We start from the raw sequence: 14,653 nt of genomic DNA, 5'->3' as shown, positions 1-14,653 counted from the left end.
GGCCCCTGCAATGCTGAGCAAAGCCTGCCTTGGTTTTGTGGAGCACAAAGGCCAAGGCCTGAGCCCCAGGCCCTGGCCCAGCAGATCCTGTCCCTCCCGGCTGGCTCAGGGCTGTTTGGGGGGCACTGGGATGGGAGGGGGAGGAACAACAAAGGCCCAAAACTGGGCAACCCCTGCCAGGCTCCTGAGGGAGGGGCGAGGCAGAAACCAAGTGCAGAACCTGCCAGAAAAGTTGCTTGTGGTGGCCTGAGTGGCAGAGGCAGCTGCCAGAGGCAAGGGGACAAAGGCCTGGGTGCCTTTGGGCCTTGCAGCCCTGCCAGAGCCCTTGGCCATCTCTCCTGCAGGCTGTCCTGCCCTGGCCCTGCTGCTGCTCTGGCCTTGCAGGCTGCACACACCCCTCCTGCTTTCCCACCCCCTCCCAGCAGCATTTCTAGACCCTCCCTGATGTCTCTGCACCAGCTCTGGCTGTTGCCATGTTCACTTGGCCTTCTTAACTTGGATCCTGAGCCCCTGTGCCACAGGACATCCCTCCCAGAGCCCAGGCCCTTCTCCTGGGGGTCACTGCAGAGCTGAGCAGATCCAGGTCACCTCCCATTTTTCTGCCAACCCCCTGGGCCTGCTCTGGGCCCTGCAGGTCCTTGCCCTGCTCCCAAGGGCTGTGGGGGTGCTTAATGGTCAGGGCTTGGGGTTTAGAGCTCAGAGTTGGGATTAGGCAGAACTTTGGGTGGTTTGTTGTTCTGCTGGCAGTTCATGATTAGGGGAAGAGCTTTTTGGGCTGGGTCAGGATTAAAGCTTTGCTTTTCATACTGGTAATACAGGTTTGGGAATGGGGTGGGCACTGGAGTACAAATAAGTCTGGAGTTCTAGGATTGCGCTTTTTCTGGCTTGGAATTAGAGCAGTGGATTCCTTTCCATGGGAGGGGCAGCACTTTTAGGTAGTGTTGGGGCTTCAGGTTACAAAGAGAGTAAAGGCCTACTGTCATGGTTTGAGATAGTCCCCAAATCCAATTCCCTAGCTCCATCCCCCCCTCCCACATCTCAACCTAATGTGAGATGGGCTTTTCCAGACAAAACACACCAGACTCAAAGTGGGGGAAAGGGAATATATTACAATGACTGTACAAATAAATACCATATCACATTATACACATGATCACAACTATCTCTACCATGACATATAGTATTTACAGTGGATCAGGTCTCCTCTCCCCTCCAAATAAAAGTCCAGGAGGGAAAGAAGGACAGATCCCTTCCAGTCCTTAAGCAGCAGCTCCTCTTCTGTCCTCCCTGCAGCAGTAACTGGGTTGTTGTAGCTGGATCTCTGTTCAACATACACAAGGGGGTCTCCAAGCCCCTCGGCTCTCCTTCGGTCCAAGCGAAGGCCTCACCTGTGGACTGCCAGCAGGGACAAGACTCGCATCACCACAGGCATATCACGAAATGCAGGGGCATCTTCGTGAAAGTCCCTTCCTCAGGGGATTCAAGTTCCCGTTTGCAGAGCTCCGTGCTCTGTCTCTCAGGCTGCCACCGCGGCAGCAGTGCAAGGGGGGGGAGCCAAGGTCAACTCCCCCTGCATTCCATCTGGCCGTCTCGGTCCAGCTCCGGGACGCCCTGAGCTTCTCAGCTCCTCTCTCTCTCGTGCTGCATACTCCAAGGCTCCTCTAAAATAGGAGTCCATGTCCCTCTTCTCCAAGAGGGTCTCCAAGGGAGTTTTGGGGAATCTGGTACAGTCTCTTACCCCAAACTCTGTCTCTCTGCTGCTCTCTTCTTCTCCTCCCTTTCCAGGAGTCTTCTCTGCGGTGCTGCATGTTTCTGTTGCTCCTTCAGTTCAGGTCCTTATCTCCTGGCTCTCTGCCACCGTTTCTCTGGTCAGTCCCAGCTGCTGTTCTGTGCCCATGGAGAAAACATTCTCCCAGCATAACTACAGGCACCCAGCCCAGCTTTATGCTGTTCCAGGTCCCTGCAGCCCCCCAGCTGGGGCTGGGAGGGGGCCAGAGGCCCCAAGGGGCTCAGAGCCCCTACCTAGTGGCTCACAACATGGCCACCTCTCCTACAACAACCAAAAACTACAACTCTTCTCTTCCGGTCTGGTTGTGATATGTTTACATTTCTGCAGGAGCGCCCATTGGGCAGAACTTCAAAACTTCTAGGGGTTTCCACCCCTTGGGGTCTACCACTTCTCTCAGCCTCTGGGGGAAAACAAGGTCCAAACCACGACACCTACCAGGAGTGTTTGCACAGTCAGTGTTTCAGCACCCTCAGCATTACCTGAACCTGGTTTTACCTCATCAAAATCCTTCCTCTCTGTTGGTCAAGCCCCTCTTTCCTTCCCCAATTTTCCCTCTCTTTTGTCCCAGTTCCTCCCAACCTCCTCAGAACTTTCATCAGGATGGGCTCAGCTTTATGATAACACTGTGCAACCTCATGGAATCAAGGAGCCACTGTCAAACTGCAGAACCTCATGGAATAATGGGGCCATTGTGACACTGGGGAAACCCTTGGAATCAAGAGGCCACTGGGACACTCCAGGGCCCCATGGAGCCAAAGGAACCCAGGGACAGTGGGCAACCTCCTGAAATAAAGGGGCCATTGTGACACTGCAGAAATCTGTGAAATCAGGAGGCCATTGTGGCACTGCAGGGCCTCTTGGAAACATAGAAACCCTGGGCCACAGTGGAATTTCATGGAATCAAGAGGCCATTCTGACCCTGAGGAACCTCATGGACTCAAGGGGCCACTGTGACACTGCAGGGCCTCATGGAACCAAAGGAACCTTGAGACATTTCAGAGGCCCATGGAACCAAGGGGCCACTGTGCCTCCCCAGAACTCCATGGAATCAAGCAGAGCCGCTGCCTCCCCCCCGCCACCGCACGGACCGGAGTCGCCGGCTCTGCCCCGCTTGGACACCTCTGGAGTCAGCGTGTTCTTGGGCAGCACAACTGAGATCAGAGAGTTTCCCACATTTTGCTTTACCCCCTTGTTTCCCCAGGGACAGGGCAGTCTCTTTCCATGTCCCTCTGCTCACACAGGGTGTCCTGCTCTTCTCCTGGCACATCCCATCTCCCCACAGAGCCTTTCCGCAGGGGAACATGTCTGTGCTGGCCTGAGCAGCCCTTCCTGCACCCCCTGCCCATGCTCCCCACAGCCCCTGGGCTGGGGAGGCTGCTCTGCAGAGCACGGGGGCTGTGGGACCCAGGACCATGGGGACCTCTGTTGGGCTATGCTGCTCCAGCTGGGAGGCAGAGCCAGCTGATGGTTCTCCCTGCACTGACCACCTCCCACAGACGCTCCTGTGTGGCCATGGAGAGGGCTCAGACGGGCCCTGCCTTGTTCCAGAGATGGGACATTGCTTTGGGGGTTGCTCTTGATTGACCTGTGGAAGTTCACTGAGGGGAACACAAGTCACTTGCAAGAGTTTTCCCTCTACCTGTTGCATCCCCTGGGCTTGCAGAGCTCTGTTTGCCCCTTCGCAGCAAGATTTAGTACTTTATCTCTGGGTGACTCCACCCTGGGCAGGATTCTGCTCCAGGGCTCCATTCCCTGCTGACTGGATGGGATGGGCTGTCCCTGCAGATCCTCTGTGCTCTCCTGCACTTCCTGAGTTCCTACAGACAAGTCCTCACCTGCCATCAGAGCCCTCACAAGCTGCAGAGCCCCAGGCAGGTGACTTGGAGACCATTTGCCACTGGCCACCAGCACAGAACATCTGAACCAGCCCTCAGTCCCTCAAGTGCCCCAGTGAGTCGCTTCTCTCACTGCAGGGACTGAATGGGGAAACAAGCAAAGCAATGAGACTTTGCAGAGTCTATTCCTTGGCCTTGTTCTTTACACCAACCTTTCCAAAAGAACAAAGTCTTCAGGAACTGCCCAGGGGGATCCCCTTTCCTGATGGAAATGATGTTAAGGAGCCCAGCTCTGTCCCAGCAGTGCCCAGGGCCTGTCCCTGCCCAGGGTCACAGGACTGACACACAGCAGGGACTGAGCTGCCAGAGCACTCAGGCCTTGGGCAAGGAGCAGAAAGGAGAGGGAGGCAGTGGAAAAAGAGCATCTCTGAGAAGGCCAAGAGCTGCTGCTCCCTGGCAGTGCTCCTGTACCAGGACTCTTTACCCCTTCTCCTCTGCACACAGGCACTGCCCTCCAGCTTCAGGGAAGTTGTTAGAGGGAGAATACGGAAAAAAGAATTCAAGTCCTTTATTCTACTCAGAGATTCTGATTCGTCATGTACAGAATAACAAAGGCAGGATGTTTGACAAAGAAGTGGCTGCAGGAACTTTTATTTTGTTCAAATGCACACAGAGAATGATTCCTCATTTACACAATTGTGGGTCAAAACAAAGAGGTAGAGAGTGATTTAGGTAAGGGATGAAAAATAAATTTCTGTGTTAACAACATTAAAAGAGGAAAAAATATAAGAAGACTCCCCCACTGCCACTCTCAAAAGCTTTAGAAGGTAGGCTGGGCCAGTAAAGGGTTACACAATGAATGTTCTACAGAAGAAATAAGGCAGGTTATTGCTCCTGAAAAGCATGCAGTCATCATTTTCCTCAGGGCATCTTTGAGCTCCTGGTTCCTGAGGCTGTAGATGAGGGGGTTCAGTGATGGAGGCACCACCGAGTACAGAACTGATAGTGCCAGATCTAGTGTTGGGGAGGAGATGGAGTGGGGCTTCAGGTGGGAAAACATACCAGTGGTGATAAACAAAGAGACCACGACCAGGTGAGGGAGGCACGTGGATAAGGCTTTGTGCCGTCCCTGCTGAGAGGGGATCCTCAGCACAGCCCTGAAGATCTGCACATAGGAGAAAACAATGAAAATGAAACAACCAAACACTAAACAGGCACTAACCCAAATGAGCCCAATTTCCCTGAGGTAGCCTGAGTGTGAGCAGGAGAGCTTGAGGATGTGTGGGATTTCACAGAAGAACTGGCCCAGGGCATTGCCCTGGCACAGGGGCAGGGAAAATGTGTTGGCTGTGTGCAAAAGAGCAATGAGAAAGCCAGCAGCCCAGGCAGCTGCTGCCATGTGGGCACAAGCTCTGCTGCCCAGGAGGGTCCCGTAGTGCAGGGGTTTGCAGATGGCAATGTAGCGGTCGTAGCACATGATGGTGAGGAGGAAATACTCTGCTGACATGAAGAAGAAAAAGAAAAAGGGCTGTGCAGCACATCCCATGTAGGAGATGGTTGTGGTGTTCTGGAGGGAATTGTGCATGGCTTTGGGGACAGTGGTGCAGATGCAGCCCAGGTCTGTGAGGGAGAGGTTGAGCAGGAAGAAGCCCATGGGGGTGTGCAGGTGGTGGTCACAGGCTACGGCGCTGAGGATGAGGCCGTTGGCCAGGAGGGCAGCCAGGGAGATGGCCAGGAAGAGCCAGAAGTGCAGGAGCTGCAGCTCCCGCCTGTCTGCAAATGCCAGGAGGAGGAACTGGGTGAGGGAGCTGCTGTTGGACATTTGCTGCTTCTTAGCACAGGGTCTGTTCAACAAAGGAAAGGACAGGGAACAATTAAGACAGCCCCCTCTCAGCAAACCAGTGCAGTTTTCAGGGAAATCCCCTCCAAGTCAAGGCAATTCTTTTCCCTGGTTTGTGCTCTCTGAGGGTGCTGTGAGTACCAGGAGCTCTGCCCGTGTGCTGCCAAGGACTCAATTTTTTACCTCTGCTGCAGTGCAGACATGGAGCTGGTTTGGGACAGCTCTCATGATCACAGGGGTTATCACAGGGAATCCAGTTTTGATGGAAAAGTTCAATTCCTGTACTGTTGTCTTGGAGCAATTTGGGCTGCAGAAGAGAGGCACAGAGTATCCTTAAAAGAATTTTGACTGGGTTTTTGGGTTACAGTCATAACATCTGGTTTTTTAAGGGCAAATTTTTCCAATTACAAATCTGTTGAGTATTGAGACAGGACAGGCAGAAGGGCTGAGCTCTCCATTGCTTATTGCAGAGCCAGGAGAGCTGCAGTGCCTCTCAGTCTGTTTCTCATCTGCTCTGCACTTTCCCTTGGGCTACCTTGAAGAGGACTTCACACACAGATTCATCCTTAGAAACCCCACCAAGATCTGTGCTGAGAGCAGGGCAGTGCTGCTTGAAAGGGCAGCTCTGTGAAGTGTCCCCTGTGCCAGCCCAGAGGTGCAGCTGTGCTGGACAGAGCAGGACAGGAGCCCTCCTGCAGAGAAACCGAGGGCTGACACAGGAGAGTGCCCACCCCCAAGGGAAGGCTCAGCACTGCCCAGGATCCTGTACTCATTTCTGACACTGCCTGAAAGATTCATCTCTGAGAGTAAAAGAGTTTGAATTTCAGTGCAGCCTCCTGAACTGAGAGAACAATGTCTCTGCTACAATGCCTAAACAGGAAACATCCATCAGGACTAACTCCTTTCCTGTAGCCCCTGTCTTTTGTGAGCTTTGCAAAAAAATCTGCATTAAATATCCTGTAGTGGTGTGGAGCTGTGAGCAGGTCTGACCCTGAAATAGTGAGACATGGAAAAGATTCTCCCTCAGCTGCCAGGTTTGCTCCTTGCCCACAACCCTTCTGCCCCAGCCCTGGCAGCAGCTCCCCGGGCCGGCTGAGAGCTGCCCCTGGCAGGCAGCAGAGTCCCTGCCCAGCACAGCACCCTGGGCTGCAGGACCCTGCTCTGCCCCACAGCCCTGGGCACCCCTGGCTGCACCCCCGGCTTCACAGTTCTTCCAAAGTGCTCCAAAACAGCCCCTACTCACCCATCCCATCAGCTGGGGCTGGGCCAGCTTTAGGAGATGCCTCCAGGAGCTGCCCCTGCACTGCCCTGCAGCCACAGACTCACCGTGTGCAGTCCTGCCAAGGTTCCTCCTGCAGGGAGCTCTCAGCCCTCCTGCCAGTGCTGAGCCCCTTGAAGCTCTGTCTGTGCCCTGCTGGTGTCCCTGAGCTGCCCTGGCAGTGCCCTCAGCCCTGCTGGGCTGTGCAGAGGAGCTGCTCACCAGCAGAGCTGTCTCTTTGAAGCTCTTCTTGCTTGCCAGGAGTTCCCTGTGTGCCAGGAGCCCGGCCCAGCTCAGCAGCACAGCAACAGCCCCAGGCATTTCATGACCCACAGGGGACTTTGAGATTGTTTACATGAGACTCAGTCCCTGAGAGGAAGTTCAAACAACTTTTCAGGAAGTCAAACTGAGATTGAAACACTGAAGTTTCTTGTAGTGCTAATGAGTCTCACTGAGGGACACAACTGAGAACGTGTCCCCAGGTTCCAGTTGGAGTAGAAAACTGCAGACAGTGATGACAAGGATGGATAAGCAAGGGAAAGGTGGCTCTGATGCTGAACAAACCTTGACTTGTTTCCTTAATCCAAAGGGCCAAGCCCTGACCCCCAGCCCCTGGGAAGGCAGATCCTGTCCCTGCCTCATTCCTCAGGCCTCTTCCCAGGGCACCGGGATGTGGGATGTGCAATGCCAAGGGCAGGACCATGGGGTGGCACCTGCCAGGCTGCTGAGCAGGGACAAGGAGGCCGTGAGGCCCCAGGGCTGCAAGGGCCACTTGTCTCCTCCTGGCATCAGGGGCACAGACAGCAGCCCTGGCCAAAGGCCTGCAGAAGGTGGCTCTGTCAGGGCCTTTCAGCTTCTCCCCATCCCTGTCTCCTCTCCAGCCCAGGCTGTCCTACGGTGTCCATGCCCTGCCCCTTTCCCTGCAGGCTGTCGTCATCCCCCCGGCTGCCCCACCTGGCTGGCACCTTCCTGCACTGACATCTCTGCGTCCTCCCTGGCTCTTCCTGCACACACAAAGCCTTGGGCTCATCCAGACTCTTTCTGGGTGATGTGTTCCAGCACAGCATTTTCCATGGAGTGAAATTCCTTTTTCCTCATGTGTACCAGGGGGAATTTATGCTGATACTTTTGGTCTGTGTTTGGCCCTGCCACCTGTGAAAGCTTTGCTCTTTCCCTGCCAAGTTATGGGAAAACAAGCATTGATAAGCGGGAAAGTTGTCCTTGAAGAGAGCTTTTTGTATAAACTGTTTTAATTGGTGTTCTGTGATTGGTTACTTTTCCATCAAGGGCATTTGGAGGAGAAAGTGATGATGAAGTGAGGAAGGCTCGACCCCAGACTCAATTAAGATAGACCCCCAAAACACTCTGCGCATGCGTGTGTGGATTTCCGAAGTTCTCACGTGTGCACAGAAGAGATGCACTGACATAACCGGGAGGTGGGACTGAGGGCATCTGGCGGGGCGGTGCTGGCCACACCTGGGGAGGGGTCTCTCAATTAATTGTTTAAAAAGCAGATAGTGCTTCCCTGGTGAGAGCTAGTTTACTTCAAGGACAACGTTGCCTTTTGGCGCTTGCCAGCTTGTTAACTTACTGACTCTCCGAGGATGCCACTTCTGCTCTGGGTAATTATAGGTATGCTAGGTTGGGAAGATAACTTTATGGGCAACAGCTGGGTAACTGGGGAGATCGTGCTGGGGGCTTATTCCTCTCCTCGTTCCTCCCTTTTGGATTTGTTCATTTTCTTGGCCACCTTTTTGTAATAAATACTGTTTTTTCCTGTTGAACTAGCAGCGGTGTCCGTTTTTCATGTCTGTATATCTCGGACCTTTTCCCTGATAAAGTAACCCCTCCCCGATACACTCATGTCCACTCAGGACCTCCCCAGCTGCACTTGGCATTAATTCTTTCTTTCTCATGCTCTTTTCTGCTCTGACAAAAGGATCTACTATCTCTAAATCCACCCTTGAAGCCCTCTGAGGGCTGTCTTGTGCTGTCCTCAGTCTCCACACCATTGAGGCCACAGCTCCTTAGCCCCTCTCTAGTGCTCATGTGCTTGAGACCTTTAAAGCCCATCTTGAGAGATTTCTGGGCACTCACTAATGTTTTTGCAGATGAAAATATCGTGCTCATAGTCTAAGTAAATCACAGTTGCCATGACAACCAGCATGCATTCCCATTGCTATGGTCAGTTACCATGGCAAATAGAATACATTCTCATTGCCACAGTCAGTTACCATGGCAACCATAATACATTGTCATTGTTATGGTCGGTTACCATGCCAACCATAATACATTCCCATTGCTACAGTCAATTACTGTGGCAAACAGCATACTTCCCACTGATACAGTCAGTTACCATGGCAACCATAATACTTCCCACTGGTACAGTCAGTTACCATGGCAACCATCATACATTCCTGTCGCTACAGTCGGTGACCATGGCAACCATCACACATTCCCATTGCTATGGTACATACATTACCATGGCAACCATCGTACAGTTGCATTGATACGGTCAGTTACCATGGCAACCATCATACATCCCCACTGCTGCGGTCAGTTACCATGGCAAACAGCATATATTCTCATTGCCACGGTCAGTTACCACAGCAACTACCATACATTCCCATTGCTAAGGTCAGTTACCATGGCAACCATCACACATTCCCATTCCTACAGTCAGTTACCGTGGCAACGATCATACTTTCCCACTGGTATGGTTGGTTACCATGGTAACCAGCATACATTCTCATTGCCATGGTAAGTTACCAGGGCAACCATCATACATTGCCATTGGTACAGTCAGTTACCATGGTAATCATCATACAGTCCCTTTTCTACAGTCAGTTACTACAGCCAACCACCATACTTCACACTGGTACAATCGGTTACCATGGCAACCGTCACACATTCACGTTGCTATGGTCAGTTACCATGGCAACCATCATACATCCCCGTTACCACAGTCAGTTACCATGGCAACCAACATACTTCCCACTGCTACGGTCAGTTACCATGGCAACAAGCATACATTACAATTGCCACGGTCGTTACCATGGCAACCATCACACATTCCCACTGCTATGGTCGGTTACCATGGCAACCATCATACATCCCCATCACTACGCTCAGTTACCATGGCAACCAGTATGCATTCCCATTGCTATGGTCGATTACCATAGCAACCAGCATACATTTCCATTGTTACAGTCAGTTACCATGACAACCATCAGACATTTCCATTTTTATGAGCAGTTACCATGGCAAACATCATACATTCCCATCACTACAGTCAGTTACCATGGCAACCAGCATACGTTTCCATTGTTACAGTCAGGTACCATGGCAACCATCAGACATTTCCATTGTTATGGGCAGTTACCATGGAAAACAGCATACATTCCCATTTCTACAGTTGGTTACCATGGCAACCATCATACCTTCCACAGGTACAGTCAGTTACCAATGGCAACCAGCATATATTCCCGTTGCTACAGTCAGTTACCATGGCACCCATAATACATTCCCATTCCTACTGTCAGTTACCATGGCAACCATAATACATTCCCATTCCTACTGTCAGTTACCATAGCAAACATCATACATTGCCATTTCCACCGTCAGTTACCCTGGCAACCATCATACAGTCCCATTGCTATGTTCAGTCACTATGGCAACCAGCATACAATCAAATTGCTATGGTCGGTTACCATGGAAACCATCATACATTCCCATCCCTACAGTCGGTTACCATGGCAACCATCATATATTCCCATTGCTACAGTCAGTTACCAAGGCAATCATCATACATTTCTGTTGCTACGGTCAGTTACCATGGCAACCACCATACATTCCAACTGTTATGGTCGGTTACCATGGCAACCACCATACATTCCCAGTGCTATTGTCAGTTACCATGGTACCCATCACACATTCCCATGGCTGTTATGGTCGGTTACCATGGCAACCATCATACATTCCCTTTGCTATGGTCGGTTACCATGGCAACCATCACACATCCCCATTGCTGTGGTCAGTTACCATGGCAACCATCATACGGTCCACTGCTACAATCAGTTGCCATGGCAACCATCATACAGCCATGTTGCTGCGATCAGTTAGCATGGCAACCATGTGAATTCCAGTTTCTATGGTCAGTTACCATGGCAACCATCATACAGTCGTCTTGGTACAGTCGGTTACCATGGCAACATCATACATTCCCGTTCCTACTGTCAGTTACCATGGAACCAGCATACATTCCCATTGCTATGATCAGTTACCATGGAAACTAGCAGACATTCCCATTGCTACAGTCAGTTATCATGGCAATCATCATAGTTCCCATAGCTGTGGTCAGTTACTATGGCAACCAGCATACATTCTCATTCCCACGGTCAGTTACCATAAGAACCACCATACATTCCCATTGCTACAGTAGGTTACCATGGCAACCATCATACATTAGCATTGCTATGGTCAGTTACCATGGAAACCATCATACAGTCACGTTGCTATGATTGTTTACCACGGCAACTAACATACATTCTCATTGCTACGGTCAGTTCCCATGGAAAACATCATACATTCCTATTGCTACAGTCAGTTACCATGGCAAACAACATACTTCCCACTGGTACAGTTCGTCACTATGGCAACCACAATACATTGTCGTTTCTATGGTCAATTACTGTGGCAACCATCATACATTCCTGTTGCTACAGTCAGTTACCATGGCAAACATCATACTTCCAGTTGGTACAGTCAGTTTACCATGGCAACCACGACACATTTCCGTTGCTACGGTCAGTTACTGTGGCAATCATCATACTTCCCACTGCTATGGTCAGTTACCATGGCAACCATCATACGTTTCCATTCCTACTGTTTGTTACCATGGCAAGCATCAATCATTTCCGTTGCTATAGTCACCATGGCAACCATCACACATTTCCATTGCTACGGTTTGTTACCATGGCAACCATCATAGATTCGCATTGCTATGCTCGATTACCATGGCAACCATCATAAAGTCACATTCCTATGGTCGGTTACCATGGTAACAAGCATACATTGCAGTTGCTACAGTCAGTTACCATGGCAACCAGCATACATTCCCATTGCTACTATCAGTTACCACAGGAACCATCATACTTCCCACTGGTACAGTTGGTTATCATGGCAACCATCGTACATTCTCATTGCTACTATCAGTTACCATGGGAACCATCATACCTCTCACTGGTACAGTCAAATACCATGACAACCATCATACATTGCTGTTCCCATGGTCAGTTACCATGGCAACCATCACACATTCCCATTGCTATGGTCGGTTACCATGGCAACCAGCATACCTTTCCATTGTTACAGTCAGTTACCATGGTAACCATCAGACATTTCCATTGCTATGGGCAGTTAACATGGCAACCAGCATACATTCCTGTTGCTATGGTTGGTTACCATGGCAACCAGCATACATTCCCATTTCTACAGTCAGTTACTATGGCAACCTCTTGGTTCCTCTTGGACAGAAGCAGATGCAGATGAGCCTCCCTGTTGTCCACCAACCTGCCAGCTGTGCTCTAAAGGCCTGTGTCCCAAGGACTGTCTTCACCAAGACTCTGCACAAACCACTGGGACTCTTTGCATCTTGTCGTGGTGCCTTTCCCGTGAATTCCAGGGTTATCAAAGCAAACTTGAATGGGCTCTTTCTCTCACTCCACAAGGTCACCCAAACCACTCTCTCATCTGAACCTCACCCACAAAAGTTCACCCAAGTTGTTCATCCCCTAGAGCAGCTCCACAGGTCCAAGAAGCTCCTTCCTGCTGAGGACTCCTCTCTCCTGCTCTTTCTCTCCTGTGTCTCCTTGGCCTTCTCTCCCAACCCATCACAGCCCTGCAACCTGGGAACTGTCTCAGCAGGTCTGGGCTGTTATTGCCTGCAAGTGGAATGAAGAGAGACTTGGGGCTGCAGCTCCTCCTGCCTGTGCCCCACACGCAGGGCATTGGGGCCTGTCTGGCTGCAGCCCCTCAGCGGGGGCACCGGGGGTAAGAACAGACTTGCAGTGGGGAAAGCTGCTCTGAAAGCCCCGAGAGCTGGGGTGTGCAGAGGCTTTGCTGACAATGGCCTTGGGGGGGGACGTGCTGGGACTCAGGCCCAGGGGGAAAATCCCAGGCCTGATCCCTGAGGAGATCAGCACATGCTGCTGAAATGCTGGGGGAGAGAAGAGCCAGCAGAGGGAGGAAACAAGTGTGGACAGCCTGGGCTGATGTGCTCTGGACTCGTGCCTGGCCCGGCCTTGGCTGGGCAGAGAAGGGACAGCCTTTGTGTCCCTGCAGGGCTGGGATTCACTCCCTGCCCCAAAGGCCCCCAATGTGTCTGAGGAGCCCATGGGGGTGCCTCTCACAGAACTGACTCCATTTGGTCACCTGAGCACCTCCATGGGCTGCCCTGGACAGAAGGAACAGTGGCAGGTTCCCCTGTCCTACATGTGGGCACCTTCTGCCACTGAAGGTGGCCAAAGCAATGTCCCAGCAGCCTCCAAGAAGATCCCACAGCTGCTGCCTTGTCCCTAGGAACTGCTGCATTGGAGCCTGCAGTTCCCAGCAGGAATCTCGGTCACCTCTGGCCCCTCAGAAGGAACCAGGGGTTTGTGTCCCAGCAGGTCACTCCTGGCTTTGGTCTTCATTCATTCCCGGGGGAGCTGGGACAAGGAATCACCTGCAGGTGCCTGTTTTGGGCCCACTGAAGTGGGGCAGGAGGAATCCCAGCCCATGAAGGTTGTGGAGGGAGCTGAGTGTCCTTCTGGCCCCAGGTCTGCAGAGCCACAAGGAGACACCTCTGTTGACTCAGCTGAGTCCCTTCCCTCAGTGCAGGTGAAGGAGATCCCTCCTGGGCACTGTCTGGGTTTCCTGTCTAATGACGGGACAAGAAAAGGGGACTCTTGGACTTAACTCTGTGTCTGTTTAGAGAAATGACCCTGCTGAAAGAAGTGTCTGTGCCCAGGTGAGAGAAGGCACATCATTATTTCCTTCAGCTGTGTGCCAGCAGGTTCCCCTGGAGCCCCAGGGACAGCTGGAGGGAGCCCAGAGGGGCAGAGCAAGGGCTGCCTGGGGCTGTTGCTGTGCTGCTGAGCTGGGCTGGGCTCCTGGCACACAGGGAGCTCCTGGCAACCCAGAAGAGCTTCAAAGAAACAGCTCTGCTGGTGAACAGCTCCTCTGCACAGCCCAGCAGGGCTGAGGGCACTGCCTGCAGCACCTAGGGCACAGGAGAGAAGGCAGAGAGATGAGAGGCAGCCTGGGCTGGAAGGTGACTGAGCTCTCACTACAGAAGAAACCTTCCCAGGATTTAGATGAAGAATTCTCTGGCTGTAGGAAAGTTCAACTTGCCTTCCTGGAGGCATCTCCTAAAGCTGGCACATCCCACAGCTTCTAGGATCTTTCAGCAGGACTCTCCCAGTTGCTGCAGTGCAGAGGAAGTGGCCATATGGCAGAGCAGGGCAGGAGCTGCAGGCAGCAAGGGCAGAGAGGAGAAGGGAGCAGGAGGTTCAAGGGATCCTGGGGTGGGAGGACAGGGCAGAGCTGCTCAGGGCAGGAACCTTGCCAGCCCTTTGCCATGGTCAGGCTCTGGCTGCAGAGCAGTGCAGGTGAGTTCCTGCAAGTGCCTCTCCCAGCTGCCAAATGGCAGCAGTGGCAGGAACTCTCAGGATGGCTCTGCTGGATTTGCTGGGGTGCAGCAGGAGAAGCTGCTGCAGAGCAGGACTTGCTGCTGCCCCATCAGAGGCCCAGGGCCAGAAGGTTCCCTGTGCCAGGGCTGGCTGTGGGGTGGGAAGGTGGGGGTGCAGCCAGGGGTGCCCAGGGCTGTGGTGCAGAGCAGGGTCCTGCCCCCAGGGCTCTGTGTGCTGGGGCAGGGACTCTGCTGCCTGCCA

At 52.4% G+C, this 14,653-nt stretch overlaps 1 protein-coding gene and 1 long non-coding RNA gene across 2 annotated transcripts in view; both read right to left on the bottom strand.

Annotated features, from left to right (window-relative positions):
- Positions 1–14,653, bottom strand: part of LOC135405704 (uncharacterized) — a 614,579-nt gene that overhangs the window by 198,564 nt on the left and 401,362 nt on the right. The gene's annotated exons all lie outside the window — the stretch shown is intronic.
- On the bottom strand, positions 4,445–5,465 carry LOC135404701 (olfactory receptor 14A16-like). Its single transcript, XM_064639441.1, has one exon. The coding sequence runs from the start codon at positions 5,444–5,446 to the stop codon at positions 4,445–4,447; it is 1,002 nt and encodes a 333-aa protein (XP_064495511.1). The 5' UTR covers positions 5,447–5,465.

Source organism: Pseudopipra pipra, chromosome W (assembly GCF_036250125.1).
Source record: "Pseudopipra pipra isolate bDixPip1 chromosome W, bDixPip1.hap1, whole genome shotgun sequence".
NCBI lineage: Eukaryota > Metazoa > Chordata > Aves > Passeriformes > Pipridae > Pseudopipra > Pseudopipra pipra.
This window is presented reverse-complemented; position numbering and strand designations above follow the sequence as displayed.